Genomic DNA, 18,395 nt, shown 5'->3' on the forward strand with positions numbered 1-18,395 from the left:
TTTGTTTGTTTTTATTCCATTATAAGAGCGGTCCCAACTTATCGAGTTTTCTCCTTCCTCGTTAAAAAGAAAAAAAAAAAAAAAAGCTTATTACTTCCCTAGATGGTAAGAGTTAATGCTGTACTCTTTCCTCAGTAATTACAGGCTTTAGGATGTCTTTTTAAGTGGGAGAATGGATGTGTCATGCAGTTAGCCAATAAATGCAATCCCTGATTAAAATATGAGTTCTAAAAGTTTGCAAACTTCTAACTATTTCCCTAGCGCATTTTCAATTTCGGAGATGTGGACCTCGCTTCTGTCCTCCCCCACCCCTCCCCCCCAGCTCTCTCATGTAAGAGCTAAAGCTGTGTGTCTTTTAACTTCACCAATCACACCCTCACAAACTTAAGTCGACAACTATGTGTTCAAAAATCTTCGTTTTCCCTTTGAAACTGGATGCGAAAAAGAAATCTCTCCTGTCAGTGGAGACGGCTGTGAAGGAACGAGGCGCCTGCACATAAATCTCCTTAAATTTTTTGAAGAGCTGCTTCTCTTTATCCCACTGGTATATCTGGGAGAACGTGTAGTCGCTCCCCAGGGCCAGGTAGTGATTCTCTTTAAAAGAGAAGGGCTGCAGGGTCATGGCCCCCCGGGACGGGAGAGCCTGGATCTCCACAAACTGCTTGCTGTTCCACCTCATGACCCTGGAGTCCCCGATGAAACGGGTGAGGGACAGGTAGAGGCCGTTCTGCACGCGGAAGCTCTTCACAGCCAGCACGTCCTCCATGTTGGGGATGTCACTGTGGGGAACAAACTTCTTTGAGCTCTTATTCCACTGGAGGATGATGGGGACCTGGGAGCGGCTGGACAGGATCAGGTGTGATTTTCCGTCTATATCCACGAACTCCGCGTCCGTGTCCCTGAACCACTCGTGCAGGGACTGATACGAGTAGAATCCTTTGCTGTTCCATTTATACACGGTTGACAGACCGGCTTTGGAGCTGTCGGCGATGACGAAGAACGTCTCATCCTCGATCTGAAACAGCTCAATGTCGTTGGGCTTGGAAATGCGAGAGACTTCAATGTCTTGGAATTTGACAAACTTGGTCCAGCTCTCGTCGTATCTGTAAATGTGAGAGCCGCCAAAGAGCTGAGCCACCACCACAAAGACCTGATCTTCAATGAGGATGGCCTTGCAGCCCACGATGGACTGACCTGTGCTCCAGAAGAGGAGAGAGGGGGGTTAGGACAGCCACTGTGAGAAACTCTTGCCAGAGTCAGAGAAGGACAAATGTTATATGATACCACTTCCAAGTGAAGTCTAAAAATAATACAAGTAAACTTATTTACAAAACAGAAACAGACTCACATAGGCAGCAAACTTACGGTTACCAAAGGGGAAAGCAGGGAGGGATAAATTAGGAGTATGGGGTTATCAGGTACATACTACTGTATATAAAATAGATAAACAACAAGGACCTACTGTATAGCACAAAGAACTATGGTCACTGTCTGGCAATAGTCTATAATGGAAAATAATCTGAAATACATATGTATGTATACAAAATGGAATCACTTTGCTGTATACCTGAAACTAACACAATATTGTAAACCAACTATAGTTCAATTTTTTTTTAAGAGAAATAACAAACAGCAATGAACAGAGTAAATATATGTTTATGTAAATCTAAACGATATAGTAGTCCAAGGGGATGCAAAGAGTCGGACACGACTGAGCGACTTCACTTCACTTCAAACTATATAAAACAAGAATTTCTTCAGGTAAATCAACTGTATTAAACAATATTAATCAGAATATTTTGAGTTTAATCAAGAGGATGAAAAGGATAACTAATTATGTAAATCTACTGGTATTTAAAAATTGGTAACTAATAAAGTCTTTAGGTAAATTAAAAAAAAAAGTGCTTGTCCATTGTGAAACTGATACTCTTGTGAACGTGTAGCCATTGCGGAAAAAAGTATGGCAGTTTTCAGAAATCTTAACAAAGAATTACCGTATGATCCAGGAATTCCACTTCTGGGTTTAGACCCAAAGAATTGAAAGCAGGGTCTTGAAGAACACCATGTTCACAGAAGCATCATTCACAACAGTGAAAAGGTGGAGACAATCCAAGTGTCCATTGATGGATGAACAGATACAGTGTGGTATATACACATCACGGAATATTGTACCACCTTAAAAAGGAAGGAAATTCTGACACATGCGGTGTCATGGATGAATGTTGTAGATGTTAGGCTAACTGATGTAAGCGGTCACAAAAGGCAAACAGTGTCTGATTCCACTCATGTGAGGTCCCTAGAGGAGTCAGTAGAGAGAAAAAGCAGAAGGGTGGTACCCAGGGTCTGAGAGCAGGAGAGAAAGAGGAGTTACAGTTTAGTAGGCACCGAGTTTCAGTTTTTCAAGATGAATTCTGGGGATCGATGCATGCCTTGGACAGCACACATAGTTAAGATGGTAAATTTTATATTATGTATATTTTCCCACAGTTAAAAAAACAGTTTAAATGTATCTCCATAGAAATAGGTAAGTGTTGGTCACCTTGGCCTTTGGTGTCTTTAGAGGCAGGTACATAATTCAGGAAATTCACTAAGACACAAATTGTCGGCATGCTATTCCTAGCTCCACAGGTCAGAATGCAGCAATTAAATGGGTTTCTTCTCTTGATGGTTAAAACACTGGGAATCAGGACTTAGAGGCGACTCTTCAGCAACTGCCCAGAGCAGGCGCTGCAGGAATACCTGCTGATGAGCCACCATCTGAATAATTCAGCTCTGGCAGCACCAAACCAGAACTTTGCAGGAAAAGGGGAACCTTTTCAGTCATCACTCCTCTGTCTGGGTCAGCTGCCACCATCCTCTCCCCATCTGCACCCAGAGTCTCTCCCAAAGTTTCCCCAGTCTTCCCATTCTAGCCAGAAAACAATAGCACTCCATATCTCAAATAGTACTGACCCTCCATCTAGGTCATTCAATTAAAAGTTATTTTTTTCCCCTTATTTCCTAGGCAATTTGGACCAAAGCAAATTTGGACTGTAAATTACAAGGATAATTACCCAATTTCTATTCTTAGTATTAACTTTGGGGGAACATGGTGACTGGTTTATAGGGTCGTATTTACTTTTCTCTTCCATTGCTTTGGCTTCCCAGCAAGAACCTGGTCCCTTTCCTTTGTTGAAAACTAATTTCTTAATGTTCATCAAAGCAAATTTTGAAAATAATAATAGGTAACACTTCAGTTCAGTTCAGTTCAGTCGCTCAGTCGTGTCCAACTCTTTGCGACCCCATGAATCGCAGCACGCCAGGCCTCCCTGTCCATCACCAACTCCCAGAGTTCACCCAGATCCACGTCCATCGAGTCCGTGATGCCATCCAGCCATCTCATCCTCTGTCGTCCCCTTCTCCTCCTGCCCCCAATCCCTCCCAGCATCAAAGTCTTTTCCAATGAGTCAACTCTTCGCATGAGGTGGCCAAAGTACTGGTAACATTTATAAAGGCACTATTCTAAGTCCTTAACATGCTTATTATATACTTAGTATATACCCACTGAATCCTTACAACAGTCTTATGAGGGTGGTACTCTTACTACCATCACCATGATCCTCATTCTATAAAGGCATAGAGAAATTCAGTAACTTCTATAAGGTCACACAGCTATTATACCATGTGGTAGAGTCTGAGACTCAAATCCAGGGAGTCTCATTCCAATCCACACTCCACTACCAATGTACTAAAAAGCACAAAGAAGGAAATTTTAAAAAATCACTTGAACTGAAAATGCTGAAATAACACTTAATATCTTGATATAGTTCTTTAATTGCCAATCTCTGCAAATACTCAAAGGTGCTTTTTAAAGGTAACATGGAAACTTACATTACCATATGTAAAATAGATAGCCAATGGGAATTTGCAGTATGGCTCAGGAAACTCAAACAGGGGCTCTGTATCAATCTAGAGGGATCGGATGGGGAGGGAGGTGGGAGGGAGGTTCAAAAGAGAGGGGATATATATACACCTATGGTTGATTCATGTTGAGGGTTGACAGAAAACAATAAAATTCTATAAATCAATTATCCTTCAATAAAAAGTAAATTAAAAAGAAAAGAAATGGGGAAAAAATAGATATACACTTACAGTATACACAGACTTTTTATAGGCTACTTTTTCCCCTTGGCCATTATGTTGTGAACATTTTCCTATGTTATTGCATCTTCTACAACTTGATTTTAACACTACATAATATTCCATTGCATGGAGACACCATATTTTACTTAACTAATCAATGGCAACCCACTCCAGTACTATTGCCTGGAAAATCCCATGGACAGAGGAGCCTGGTAGGCTACAGTTTATGGGGTCGCAAAGAGTCGGACACGACTGAGTGACTTCACTCATTCAATCCCCTACTACTGGACATTGTAGTTATTTTCAGGTTTTCATTATTGTAAATACTATGTTTCCCTGTAGGGAAATCTGCTTTTGAAAACCATCTGGCAGTGGAGAGATTGCAGGGCAGATGTTGTGCACATTTTTAAGACTTCTGAGTTTAAACTACTAAACCGCTTCTCAGAAACTTCTGACTCCCACCTGCCAAGGCTAACTGAGGTGCATGCTCCTTGCTCCCCTGAGGCCTTAGCTATGGAGGTCGCTGCTCTGGGGCCTCAGCAGGGGGCCATGTGAGACAGAAAGAATTCCTTTCTTAGAGATGCTCCATAATACCTCTGTCCAGGGGTAGTTAATGAAGTTGTAGCAATGGAGTTGCAACAGCAGCAGAAATCTTGTGTGTGTGTGTGTGTGTGTGTGTGTGTGTGTATTTTAATCTAGGAGGAGAGATGCTGCAACATATTTAGTCTACGGAAATCAGAAGGCAAATGAAATTAACCCAAAACAGGAGAGTTGAGAAGATATGTAGAAAGAACAAGATGTAAGGTGCAAAGCTGGGGATGGGAGTCATGATCCTGGGTCTCCCTCACCTACTAGAAGACAGATGTCCCTTTTGCATGATGCCCAGCAGGGCCACAGAAGAGGAAGCATGTGTCCCTCCCATTCCTTGGAGCCCCAGACTTGCCAGGCATGAATGGAGAAAAGCCTACCCAGCCCTTGCTGACTCTGGGATCACCCTGTGATCAAACAAGATGATAAATGAGGCCTGCACGGCCCTGAGAGGGGAGAACGGTCCACATTTGCCTTGGTCTGGTTTAAGGCAAGTGGTTCAGGGCTGTGCCCTGGCTCATCCACTTGTCGTATGCCTAGCTTGTGTGAGCTACAGAGCTTTTCTTCACACCAGGCTGAATTCTAGTGAGTCACACTCCTTCCTCCAAAGAACGACTGATCTCCTTGCTTCTGTAACCATCCTTCTCCCATGCCTCCCTCAGGCCATTCTCTGCTGGTCCTGGCATTCCTACACTTGGAAAGTTGTAGAGACATTTTTACTGAAGTCAAAGAGTTAGGGTCTATGGGGGAAGGAGAGCTGCTTCTGGTGGTTGTTTTTTTTCACTATAAAATACAGACAGTATACACTATGAGGCTGTGTGATTGAGGTAAGAAACAATTTATGAATCACTAAGCACATAAATATGAGCTGCCTTCCTCTAAGTGAAAAATTATGTGACAGTGAATGTTATTTGTGTTCAATGGAAATTCATGTATTAAGAGAGCAGAGAGAACAGATAAATCATTCCAATAAGGTAATCAAGGAATGCTTCCTGTAGGAGGCTGCATTTGAGCCTGGAAATCCAGGTAAAGGGAGAAACAAAAGAAAGTGAGCTGGCTGAATTGTAAGATATGATCAGAAAGCATTGACAGAAAATTGCCAATATGTGTTTGGAAAGGTGTGTTGGGACCCTGTTGTATGAATTCTGTGTGCTTTCATAAATTAAGAAAAGTAAAATATCTGAAGCTGGTGGATCTCCCTAGTGGTGGCAGCAAGGAAGGAGAATCACGTGTTTATTTTTTATCCTCAACTGATATCCCAATTGTTAAGAATTGACTATATGCCAGGCCCCATGCTAAGTGTTATATAAGCTACCCAGTTAAATTCCCATGGGCCCAACACTATGATACCACTTTACAGATGAAATAGGAATTCATGAAATTACCATTTTACAGATGAAAGAGGCTCATGGACATTAAAACTCACCCAAGGTCACCAGTGAGAAAGATCCAGAGCCAGTTTTATGAAAACACAGTGTCACGTTGGCGTTCCTAAGCTTAACAAACACAAAGCTTAATGAGCTGTTGTAGCTTATTTCTTGGGCTTGGCTGTAAGGAGGATCGCCGTGGGCTTTGTGTCCAGCTGCCACCTCCCAGAAGATTCAGACTTCGACCCTGAGAGGCCAAGGAGTCCCTGGAAACCTGCAAGCTCCAGTCCTGGCTCTAGCCTCACCCACTCTGCCCTCACCACTTCCTACCCACCAGCTCTATGGCCTCTGCCAGGTTACTTGCCTGAACCCTTGCAACAGCCCTTCAGCTACTTTCTCGGATTCCACTTTTGTCCCCTCCCCACATATAGACTACTCTCCACGCAGCAGCTGGACACAACCTAGCATTCTGTAGCAGGCACCCAGATCTTCCATGTAGACTGGCTGATGGCTGCACAAAGTCCTCCATGACTCAGGCAAAAACCCAAGTCCTTGACCTGCAAAGCCCTCAGGAGCAGCTCTTTACCCTCTCTGACTTTGTCTCCTGCAATGGCCCCTGGATCGCTCTGCCCAAGCCAAACCAGCCACCTGCATTTTCATCACACAGGAAAAATACCCTTCTGCCTCTGGCCATTTGCACTTGCTCCTCCCTCTGTCTGGAATGTTCTCCACCTCCCCCCACCCCTGCTGTCCATGTGCATCAAGCCCTCATGTCCCACAGGTTTTATTCAGATGCTTCCTTAATGAAGCCTCTACCAGACACTCCATGTAACATTTCAATCCTTCCACGCCTAGCACTTCAAATCTTTCCTCCCTGCAGCCTTTTCCCCTCTTAGCATGCTGCCATCTAATGCTTTGTATTATGACAATTATTTGCCTTTTGTCTCTTTTTCTCTCCACCATTATAATACAAACTCCTTGAGGGTGGAGGTTTTCCTGTGGCTTGTTCACTGCTATGGCCCCAGCACCTAGACTGGGCTTGGCTCAGAGTAAGTGCTTAAGAAATTTTGAGTGAACAAATGGCTTGAAGAACCTGGTGGTGTGACCTATGCAGTATATAGAAGGGCACATGGAGGGCAGTGCTGTTGCTTCCTACCAAGGTCAAATGGGAGAGGGAAAGGGTGGGATGAGCAGTGACAAACCCTGGCCTCTGCCTTGGAAGTGACAGCAGAGTGGCTCAACATACCCAAGCCTCCACCTCTTCATTCATAAAGGTGAGAAGGAAGTCGGCACTAAGAACGGTCTGCACTGTGCCTGCACTTATCCAGTCCTCACATCCAAGTAAGGCAAATCTCCTGCCTATTTCACAGATGAGAAAGCTGAGGCTCAGAGGCCACAGCTACTTCCTAGCACATAGCAGAGTCAGGAGTAGAACCCACATTCATAGGTTTTCAAAACCTGAGTTCTTTATACTTTATACACCTCCTCTCTTTTGAACTAATGGTGCTTGTCCTCCACCTATGGGCAGGGGACCTGCAGTAACGCCTCAAATAGCTATTGTGAATTCCAATGAGACTAACCAGTGCCTGGATCCCCGTAAGCCCACAGCCAGGGCCAGCATGAAGCACTGGCATCAGAACTCCTTGCTTTAAGGCATGACTTCACTCTGCTCCTACTTCCTCAGGGGGGAGGCAGGAGAGAAGGCAGAGGGGCTGGTTCACTTAACCTCACCGATCTTCCAGGTCAGAGAAAAGACACAAGCAAAAAACCTTGCAGGTAGCAAAGCAAGTCCCTCTCTCACCCTCCTTTTTCCTCTAACATGGACCGGCTTTAGGGTCTTGAGGCCTGGGCTTCCCTCCATCCTCCATCGTGCGCTGCACTGTGAACCGCAGCACTCACCTGTGCTGAGTCTGCGCTTGGAGTGAGTAAGGCGGCTCCCCAGAAATGTGGGCTCAGCACTGGGAGGCCAGATGGCATCTTGGAGCATCAAGATGTACGTCTCACAGACCTCTCGCCAGATCAGGCTCATTAGCAGCTCTGCCTCCAATGGTGAGTGTCTCTCTCCCTGCATCCCTGCACCTGCAGCAAGGCCACCTTAGGCCTGAGAGGTTCCTAGGAGCCTCTGGACCCCGAAATGCTACCTGGACATGCCCCCTCTGCAGCAGCAAGATGCTGCTGCAATCAGACCAAGAATCACAGAAAAAAACCCTCACATGGGGCCACAGTTAACAGTGCTATTTGTAAAGTCAGTATTATGATCAGACTGCATTTCAATAAAGAAATCTTTGAAAGATTATTTTGACTTTATCCACTTATTAGCAAGTAGATGGTCCATTTTTAGTAGCTCTAAGACACTGGGATACAATGACAGCACTGAATGAACAACCGAGTCTTATCCCAAAGGTTTGAACTAAGGAAGCCATTTATGCTTATTTTGTATCTATCTACTAAAAGGAAGGGCTTCCCAGGTGGAACTCGCCTGCTAAAGCAAGAGACATAAAAGATCTCTGGGTTTGATCTCTGCGTTGGGAAGATCCCCTGGAGGAGGGCATGGCAACCCACTCCAGTATTCTTGCCTGGAGAATCCCATGGACTGCGGAGCCTGGAATGCTACATTCCATAGGGTAACAAAGAGTTGGATACAACTGAAGTAACTTAGCACGCACACACTAAAACGAAGCAGTGATCACCAGGGCCTGGCCAGGGGGCAGTAGAAACAGCTATAGAGTGTGTGTCTGTGTGTTGTGTGTGTGTCCATACATGTGTGCATGAGAATATGTGTGTACATGTGTATATGTACCAACATTCTAGGATGCATATAGCTGCTAGAAAGCTGGTGCAGTGTTAGGCTGTCACGACTGTTCAAGATCAAGGGATTCCAGAAGTGACTTCTCCCCATTTCAAGAAAGTGCTTCCCACCACAGGCCACCCCCCCCCACCCTCTCCCTTTACAGAAGGATCACCAACAGCAAGCAGAATCACCACCTGAGCCTTCTGTTTGCATCATAACTCACCACATCCAGAAAGAGTTGGAGAGAAGTGGGCAGGCTGGAAAGTGTTCCCAAATCAAACCAAGCGGGAGAGCCAAGCTCCCTCTCAGGATGACAAAGAACATTTCTTCTCTCCCGGGTTTTAGACTACTCTGAAATGAGGTCAGTACATCCAGTCAAAGCCACAACATACCTGTAATGTTGTCATAGCTCCGGAAATTCATTTCGATGTGGTCCCATTCCAGCACCATGCAGTTCTCCATGCTAGGCTGAGCGATGGCCACATACACGTCATTCTTGGAGTTGAACGTGTCCACTGAAACTGACTGGTAGGGCAGAGTCTGATGAACAACAAAATCTAGGAATGTGTGTTTAAAAAAAAAGAAGTCCCCATGAGATCTCCTGTGGGAATTACGGACTGCTACCCCCACCCCTTCTATCTTTCCTCTCATTGATTCCAAAGAGAACTGGGGAGGAGGGAGGGTGGAAGAGAACACCACACATCCCAGTGTGTTTCAGTCTGAGAGAGTCCAGAGGGTTCTGGCTTGCACGGGATTAGCAGATTGAACTCACAGCTTCTTATACGGCTTCCTTGAGATAAATAGCTCATGAGTTTGGCTAGAGTATCTCAAAGTTTTAAACAAATTTGGTGAGACCTGGCTTTCAGAAAGACCAGATAGCAAGGATGCCGCAGAGTAACATTCCTGAAATTACCATGAAATTTACTCTGTGAAGAAGGGATGCTGTGGTTAAATTCCCTTGGGAGACGCTGTATTTTTAGCTCACTCAGAATAGTCCCAGTAATTAAAAAAAAAAGTGAAAGTTAACTTCCAAAAAGGAAACCCAACTGAACTCTCTGACTAGGTCTTGGAGGTTTATAAAGCCCACAGTTTGGGGAAGTTAACCTAAGTGTGTTCACTGATTACTAGCCTCATACAGTGCTAAGTATGGCGGTACCTGGGATCTGGGCAAGGCTCTGCAGCTCAGAGAGCAGTTGCAGGAGATCTTGAATTTTCCAGCAGCATAGAAGCCGTCCTATTTGAGCACATGCCCTGCTCCTCCATTTAGTGGTAAGTCAATACCCATCATCTGTATCGCTCCCCTGAGCTACAATGACTCACTGTGTGAAATCTTGGTAGGAATGTACAGTTTCACCAAGAAACAGGGTTAACATGCCATTGGATGCAAGAATAGTTAGTGTGTGGGGTAGCCAGAGAACTAGTAAAGAAAAAAATAATTAAGAAAAAATCCAAAACACTCAGAAGAGTTTATTTCTCTGGCCAGAAATATTTTAGGGTTCACTGCTTCTTGGCAGGCTAAAAGTGCCCAGAATAAAATGAGGGTGGATGTCTGGTTTAGGAAAGTCATTCCTACGAGAAAAGCCTGGCTTTGCCCACCTCTTCCCCTCTCAATCCTTCTCCATGCCTGCTGAAGTCCCATCTCCTCTGCAAACCTGTTCTGATGGGTCCAACCCACAGGACCAGTTCTAACTCACTGGACTCACAATCAGGCACTATTGTTCACATGTGATTATTCACGGTGATTGAATCCCCAGTTTTGTGGCCTCCTGGTAGCTCAATCAGTAAAGAGTCTGCCTGCAAGGGGAGACTCAAGTTCAATTCCTGAGTCAGAAAGATCCCCTGGAAAGGAAATGGCAACCCACTCCAGTATTCTTGCTTGGGAAATCCCACGGACAGAGGAGCCTGGTGGGCTATAGTCCATGGGGTTGCAAGAGTCGGACACAACTTAGCAACTAAACCTACCTACCTATAGTGACATCAGGGTCAGATTGGGAAAAATTCGAGGAATCTTAGCTCCAGAAGCTGAAGCTCAGAGAGAGTGTGCTCTTGGCTACTGACACACAACCAGCATGATGTGTCTCTGGAAGGGCTTCCTAAGGAAGGGCCTGGGTCTCCATGACAGAAGCTCACAGCCACCATTCAAGAAATAACTGATTCAGAAGCCTCACAAAGATGCCAAATGAGAAAGGCATTCAAAAGGCAGACACCAGGTAATAACTAAGGAAGGCCAGTGCAGAAGGACCAGAGGCAGGTCAGTGGCAGAGCAGCTGAGCCAGTGTTGAGGTGGGAAGCATGGATGGAGGTGGGGCGAGCAATGCCAGTCAGGGGCAGGAGAAGGTGGGGCTGAGGAGTAAGGGCAGAGTGAGGCACCGGAAGGAGCACTGTGCCTGCAGTCAAACCACCTGAAAGCACCTTCTGCCTTTGAATTCCCAGGCTGTGCACTTCCCTTTACAAGGCCTCAGTTTACTTATCTGCAGTATGGGGACAATGATACTGCCTTCTTAAGCTCAGTGGCAGGGACAGATTGGGCAACGCAGTGGACATGCTGACCTCAGACTCAGCACACGCGAGGCAGTCCCCTCCACTGTTCTGGCCACTGCTAGGCTATCTCTCGGGGAAAGTATCCATTGTAATGGCATCTAAGATAAAATGCCAGAGTTATGAATCTGGTTTTTTGCTGAGTGACCTCGGGGAAGTTACCCAACCTTTCCCTGCCTCAGTTGCCTCGTCATTTGTTATGATTCATACTCATGTAGAACAGTGCTTTACATGTGATGTGTGTTCATACGTGTCACCTGTTTGGAGGGGCCCATTTCATTGCAAGTGGACAGGAGCTACTGACTTGGCGAGTGTGGGAGGGCTGACCTCACCCTGGCCTACTCTGAAGATGTCGGGACAGAGGATGGGCCTGAATGAAGGACACTTGCAGGTGTAGAGAAAAGGGGGAGAAGCAGAGAGAAGGCTGCTTCTGCCTCTGACAGCAAAAGGTGGTCAAGGATCTGTGGGGACAGGCGGCAGGAATGGAGGAGGTGATCCCCTTCTGAAACATTCAGAAGCACCAAGGCAGGTGGGACAGATGGGCTCCTAACCCGCCTGCACCTACTGCTCCAGGAACTCAGGGAAGAGCTTCAGATTCCCCAGGAATAAAGTGAGAGCCACTTCTATCTCACAAGGGTGCTGCAGAGACCCAACAGGAGGGAGCTGGTAAGTGTGAGTGCCCAGCCTTGGCTGCACTCAGGACTTTTATACATGTCACAGCGACAGTGAGAAGCTGCCTGTGTGAAGACTTAGGGAAGAGTCAGCATGGCTCCAGGCTCCCTCTCCTCTCTCAAGACCCCCAAATACCAGCGTTGCTTGGTCAAAGACTAAAAATTGGAAAACTTGCCTGATTCATTCCAGTGGGCCCTGGCGGTCCCAGTGCAAAAGTCAGAAAGTGCTCTGGGGGCTGCAAGAGGTTTCCATGTTCACAGGCTGGTCACTGGGAAAGGGAATAGGAGCAGCCATGGTCTGTTCCCTTTCTTGGAGGTAGAAGCGTACTCAGCGAGTACAGCCGTGTTCTTTGAATTGCAGCCAAGAAGGCTATCACTTCCTCTAGCATCTCTCCTTGCCTTTTCTCATCCAAGTGTGCCCAAGGTTACAAACACTCCCGATGGCTATAGCCCCAACTCTCCTTGTATGCACAGACTTCTGCCTACACTGAATTCCCAGCAATATGAGCACTCTTGAGCTTAAACATGCAGGCTGTTCAAAGCACAGACCCAAAAGTTTACATTTTTTTATTTTAAAAAGTTCCAGAAAGAGAGCTGCCAAAAATAGAGAGCATTTTACAAATCTAGCTTCTAATGGCCCCATTTCTGTTGATTTCCCCAAAAACATTGGTTTCATAATATTTTCTATATCCGAGCTGACAAAGCAGAGATTCCTAAATCATTTGAATTATAAATCTAATTCTTTTTTTTAAGTTTTTTTTAATGTGGACCATTTTTAAAATCTTTATTGAATTTGTTACAATACTGCTTCTGTTTTACGTCTTTTGGCCTCGAGGGTGTGTGGTATTTTAACCACCTACCAGGGATCGAACCCACATCCCCTGTACTGGAAGGCAAAATCTTAACCACTGGACCGCCAGGGAAGTCTCATAGATCTAATTCTTAATAGGAGACTCCTTCTCCCTCTTTGATGCTGCTGACCAAAAAGGGGAGGAGGAAGAGGAGAAAGAAGAGAAGAGAAGAAAAAGGGGAAGAAAGGGGTGAGACAATATGATTGATGAATGTGTGCTTGTGTGAATGGGGGAGGGGACCTGGAGAATTTAAACATTTTCCCCTATCCCCCTCTTACATTACTTGTCAGAGACAGCAAAAGCACATTCATTGTGGAAAGATCTCAAACAATCCACATATTGATATGACATCAATTTACTAGTGTTAAAGTATTAATGGCCTTCTCTGCAAGAAGCCCTGCCACTTCCATTCACATCGGATTAAGTTCATGATGTCAGTAGGACTCTGACAATTTAGGCCTTGCTCCCACTGGAATCAACAGATTTTTACATAGCTATTTATAGCACTTTCAGGAAATAAATTATACATGATGCTGATCCTATGGGGAGAGAAACTGCACATTAATGCATTATTTCTCTTTGCATTTTCATCAGCCCTGAAATAGGGAAGCTAACGGGACAATTAGGATGCAAAATTCACTCCCTCTAAGGAATTTAGTGAATTATCCACCTAACATGGGGAATCATGAGCAGGTAACAGGGATTTTGGAGGTGGTTAAAAATAGACTTGAAGCAGAGGGTTATGGAGGGACTGTGATTAATCTGGAGAGCTGAAACCAGCCAGGGGTGGCTTTGTGGTGTTAATTACACCCCTGCGCTAGGAACAAGATGGTAATCATACGTTCCTCTCCCTGGGAAGAACAAGGTGAGACATCTACCTAAAGAATTTACTCCTTCCTAAAACCCTGAGCTAAGAGGAAAACAAGGCACTGAGAAAATATGCTTCTTCCCCCATCTCGTGTGAGGATGCAATACCGGTACCATGAATCTCAGACTTGACTTTCCAACTTCCATCCCTCTTCACCTATTTCCTCCCTAGTCCTAAATAAAGCACCAGAGGATGAGGCTTGATCTGAACCAGAAGATAGGAAGGGACTATATCTGGGGGTGGGTCACAGCTTGTTGGCACCATTTTTTCATGATGGAAGATGCTGTGAGCCAGAGTTTATTTGTTCATGAGCCTTAAGGGGATAAAACAAGTGCAAAGGCAGAATCATCATTTCCTTGCTTCTAGGGTGGGGTGCTAACTTTCTAAATTTTAGCAAAAAGCTTGTTAGGGAAGAGAAATATGTATAAGAGAATGCCCAAAATGTGTTAAGGACTTCATGCGACCCCAGAGATGCTAGGTCTGGAACAGATCCCTGAGTTCCAAGGCTCTCTACAGCCCAAGCTATTTCTCTCTGAGACTGGCAGTTTTCACACACTAGGGCCAGGTGTGAAGAGAACAACCGAAAAGCTGCTCACTTCAGTGTGGGGTTTAGAAAACTCTCCAGAAAAAATGAGAAGAGGCAGAAAGGAGCCCCAGTGAGCTGTGGTTTCACATTTCGTACGGCATGGCCTTGAATGCCACCTTTTGGTGCAAACGTCATTGACCATGACCTCTGATTTATTGCGCTGCTCTACAATACAATAAATAAACCCCCAGTGGCCTCAGCTGGCTAAAGGGCACCTGCCAATTACACAGCTGAATAAGTCCCTGTTCACCGATGAAAGACAAGGGCATTTCCATAAGACTTCAAGTTTCCTCTCAGAAAAGGACAGAGCTTGTCGGCGTCCCTTATTGACAAAGATATCTGGAAATAATTTTTACTTCTGAGTTTTCGTTTGTTTATTTGATCGAGGGATATCAGTAGGGTTTAAATGTGGCATTTTGTTCTTGGAGTTTTTGTCTTTTGAGTTTCTGTAACTATTCTCTGAGTTTTCAATCCTGCTGCTCCTACTGACATGCCTTGAGGCTTTGTAGATATCAACTCTCAGCCTGAATGTTTATTTTTATAAGTCTGGTAAGCAGGTTACATACTGTGGATTGATCTGCTCTCCTTTAAAATGTGGCTTTAAAAGCAGTAGAAACTCCATCTAAGCTTTCATATGGAGCTACTCTCCTATTTTCTACAAGATATGACAGTTGAGACAGTATTTTAATTTTATCTTTTAACCTAAAAATATATAAACTGAAACCTTGAGGCAGGCCATAGAAAAAATAATCAAACTTTCTTTACATTGTGTCTCCTCAGTGTGAATTTTTCGTTTTGATAGCTCGTTGTTAACTTGCATTTCCACTCTGCCATGGTTATGTATGACTTACCTAGTTATCTCATTTTACATGGAACTACGAGAGTGATTCATAGATTTTAAAAGTCTGGTATTTATTAATGAAGTGTCAAATAAATTTCATATTATTCAGTCAAGAGAACAGTAATTTAGGCATCTCTGCACTGGCTTTCCATGAAGCCTAGCCTGAGTTGAAAATGTTCTCATGCCAAACTCACCAGTTTCTGCCTTAAAAGCTTTAGAGAAATTTTAAATTGTAAAGAATCAAAATTAAAGTCAGTGCAGTTAATACAAATCCTTCCAGACTGCTGAGATATTTTTTCTGCCACGTCAATTCATTTCTTTTTTAATGCTTAAATTTCCCCTAAAACAATTTTGATAGAAAACTTTTATCCCTACATTTTCCAACTCCCTATTGATGGTATTTTTAAAGAAAGGATTATTCTAAATAACAGACTTTGATGACAGAGGTTCCAAATACCTGTAGTTGTGCATTCATAGTCAAAGCTGGTCACGTCATTCAGCTTCTTTTCCTGATATTCCGGCGGACCGATACATAGGACATCAGAAACAGTGGAATTCGTCATCTTCAACCACAGATACAACCACTTGGCTTTGCAGTCACATTCAAACTTATTGCCCCTCAAATCTCTAACAAAACAAAACAAACACAGACGCAGAGAAATAGACATGTCAGAAATGTTTCGGCAGTAATATGAAACTCCAGAATTCTTAATATCCTGACATATTTAACAAATCCCCAAAAACGGAATTTTAAGAAAAGTTTCTATTTCATGCATCCAATGTCCTTTACTTCTCATTGACTTCATTAAACACTCTTTAGTGGCCTTGATTTTAACCATATAGCACACAGAGAGTTCTCAGAGTTGACACACCACTATTTCTGCAAATCCTCTTGAAAATGTCACCACACCATGCTAGAAATGGGGAAGGGTGAAGAAGAACAGCACCCAGCATAGGTCCTTACACGCAAAAACAAGACACTACAGGAAGACAGTTCTGACAAATGCAACTGATACTTTAAGATCTCGTTAAACTTTGTCCAATAAGGGATGACAAACACAAGAAGATAAAGCAGATGGGGGGAAAAGGGGGACCCTATCACCCAGCATGCCGAATTACCACTGGCCTAATGCTACTAAGCACAGTTAACACAGCAAAATCAAACCCAGTACAATCTATATGCTGTTTCCCAGCGTTTGCTGCCTTGTCATGGATTTTTAGCTATTACAACAACAAAATGCAGCATAGAGGGAGACTGAGTTTCAAGACAAGCACATGTGAACTTAATTTTCATTACTTACAGTTCAATCAAAGAGTCTAAATCACTGAAGACATCCCTTGGGAGTGCTTTTATGTGGTTGTTGGCCAAAGAACTAGAACAAGAAAGTCACGATTTAATGTGTTTATTATCTTTATGCCCAGTCACTCTGAAGTCCCTTAAATAATGCAAGTGATTTAAAACAAAGCTCAGTGTAGTTCAATGTCTGACTTTGGTCACTGATACTGAGATAAAGAATTTTAGTTTAGTTATACAAAGATAACATTAGAGACGCTGAACTACACAATAGAAGTTTATTTTGTTTTTAAAACAAGCATTTATTAAGCTCTTGATATATACGTTAAGCCTCATGTTTTATGATATATATGATATACATGTTGGCAGCTCACGTTTCTCAGAATAAAAGCCAAAGTCCTTTAGATGGCACCCAAGGCCCTCCATTGGCCAGTCTCCTCCATTCCCACCTACGCGTGGGACTGGATCCCTAATGACTCTGGTCACCCACACTGGTTCCTTTGCTGCTCCTCACACAGGCTAGGTGTGCTCCCAGCTCAGGCTCTCTGAACCTGCTGTTCATCCGCCTGATGCTCTTCCCTAGTTATTCACATGGTTCAGCCAGCACCCTCTCCAGGCCCATCCTCTGCTTTCACCACCTTCCCTAATCTCTACACAAGTCCCCTCCATGCTCTGTTGATCTTCATTGCACAACTATCACTTAGCAAACACTATATATTATCTATTTGTTTACTGTCTGTGTATTCTCCCTAAACATAAGCTACATGAGATGAGAGGTTTTTGTCTGTCCACATCTGTATCCCTTGCATCTAGCACAGTGGCACACAGTGGGTACTCAGTACGTCTCTCTCAATGAATGGTTTAAACACCAAATGAGAATGATTAAAAAACAAAACAGATGTTCAGTCTTATCCCAAGAAGTTCCGCAGTAAGGCATCCAAGTGAATTTTATTACTTGTGACTAAAAAAAAAAAAGGACTCAGTAAATACTCTTTTACATAAAAAATCTCAGCTCTAACCTTAATGATAATACAAAATCTCAGTGAACCACAATGTTTAGGGAATGACTGATTGAGATCAATCTCATTTTCTCATTAATGAAGGTTGACTAGAAACCATTCTGCATTTTTGTTCTTTGAGTTGAAGAACTTTCTATAATGTCTCTCTATAATATAGCCCCCATCTTCAGGAAGTAGATTTGAACGAATATTATCAACTCTTTCTCTGATGATTCAGGATTATGCAGTGCCCTGCTATCATCCTGCTGAAGATGAATGTCCATGGTGCTGGGCTGCTGACGTAGAAAGATGTTAGGTGTTGAAACGATGTACATCAAGTCTGATTTCCCCCAGGCCTCATGCCCTGAGTGAGTCAGCCAAAACACTCTTACTTTTATTTTCTTCTACACACTTGAGTACAAACAGAAAACATATAAATGATAATCAACACGTAGGGAATTGAGCATCACCCTCTTTAAAAATGTATATGAAATCAGTCTTTTATAGCATTCTAATGACCCATCCAAGAAGTAGGAATGAAAGAGTGTTCTTCCTTAGAGTCAGCTAGGATAGAAAGTTTTGTGCCCATTTTTAATCCAAACATTCTTACTGCGTGATACCAACAGAATACAGGGAGACCTATAGTTTCTGAATTATGTCCTTTCTCATCCAGGTAACCACAAATGGACTAAAATACAATTTCACGTATCATTTTACATTTCTTTCCTAAATGATTTATTTGTACATTTTTAAAGATGCTGGAAATAGGTTGGACAGACGATAAATTGGAATTGAAACTACAGACTGTAGATTATAGACTTCGGACTGTAATCAGACTGAACGTTCTCTAGAAGCTGCTTTTTGAAATTTAAAAAGGAGA

The 18,395-nt window shown here is 43.6% G+C and overlaps 1 protein-coding gene across 1 annotated transcript in view; it reads right to left on the reverse strand.

Moving 5' to 3' along the window:
* Window positions 1–376: 376 nt before the first annotated feature.
* Window positions 377–18,395, reverse strand: part of LGI2 (leucine rich repeat LGI family member 2) — a 28,110-nt gene continuing 10,091 nt past the window's right edge. The window contains exons 5-8 of the mRNA XM_052642199.1: window positions 16,525–16,596; window positions 15,681–15,850; window positions 9,261–9,425; window positions 377–1,194 (exon numbers count right to left, since the gene is read on the reverse strand). Of these exons, the coding sequence (XP_052498159.1) occupies window positions 377–1,194; window positions 9,261–9,425; window positions 15,681–15,850; window positions 16,525–16,596 (1,225 nt within the window). The remainder of the gene's footprint in view (window positions 1,195–9,260; window positions 9,426–15,680; window positions 15,851–16,524; window positions 16,597–18,395) is intronic.

The sequence above is a fragment of the Budorcas taxicolor genome, chromosome 6 (genome assembly GCF_023091745.1).
Source record: "Budorcas taxicolor isolate Tak-1 chromosome 6, Takin1.1, whole genome shotgun sequence".
NCBI lineage: Eukaryota > Metazoa > Chordata > Mammalia > Artiodactyla > Bovidae > Budorcas > Budorcas taxicolor.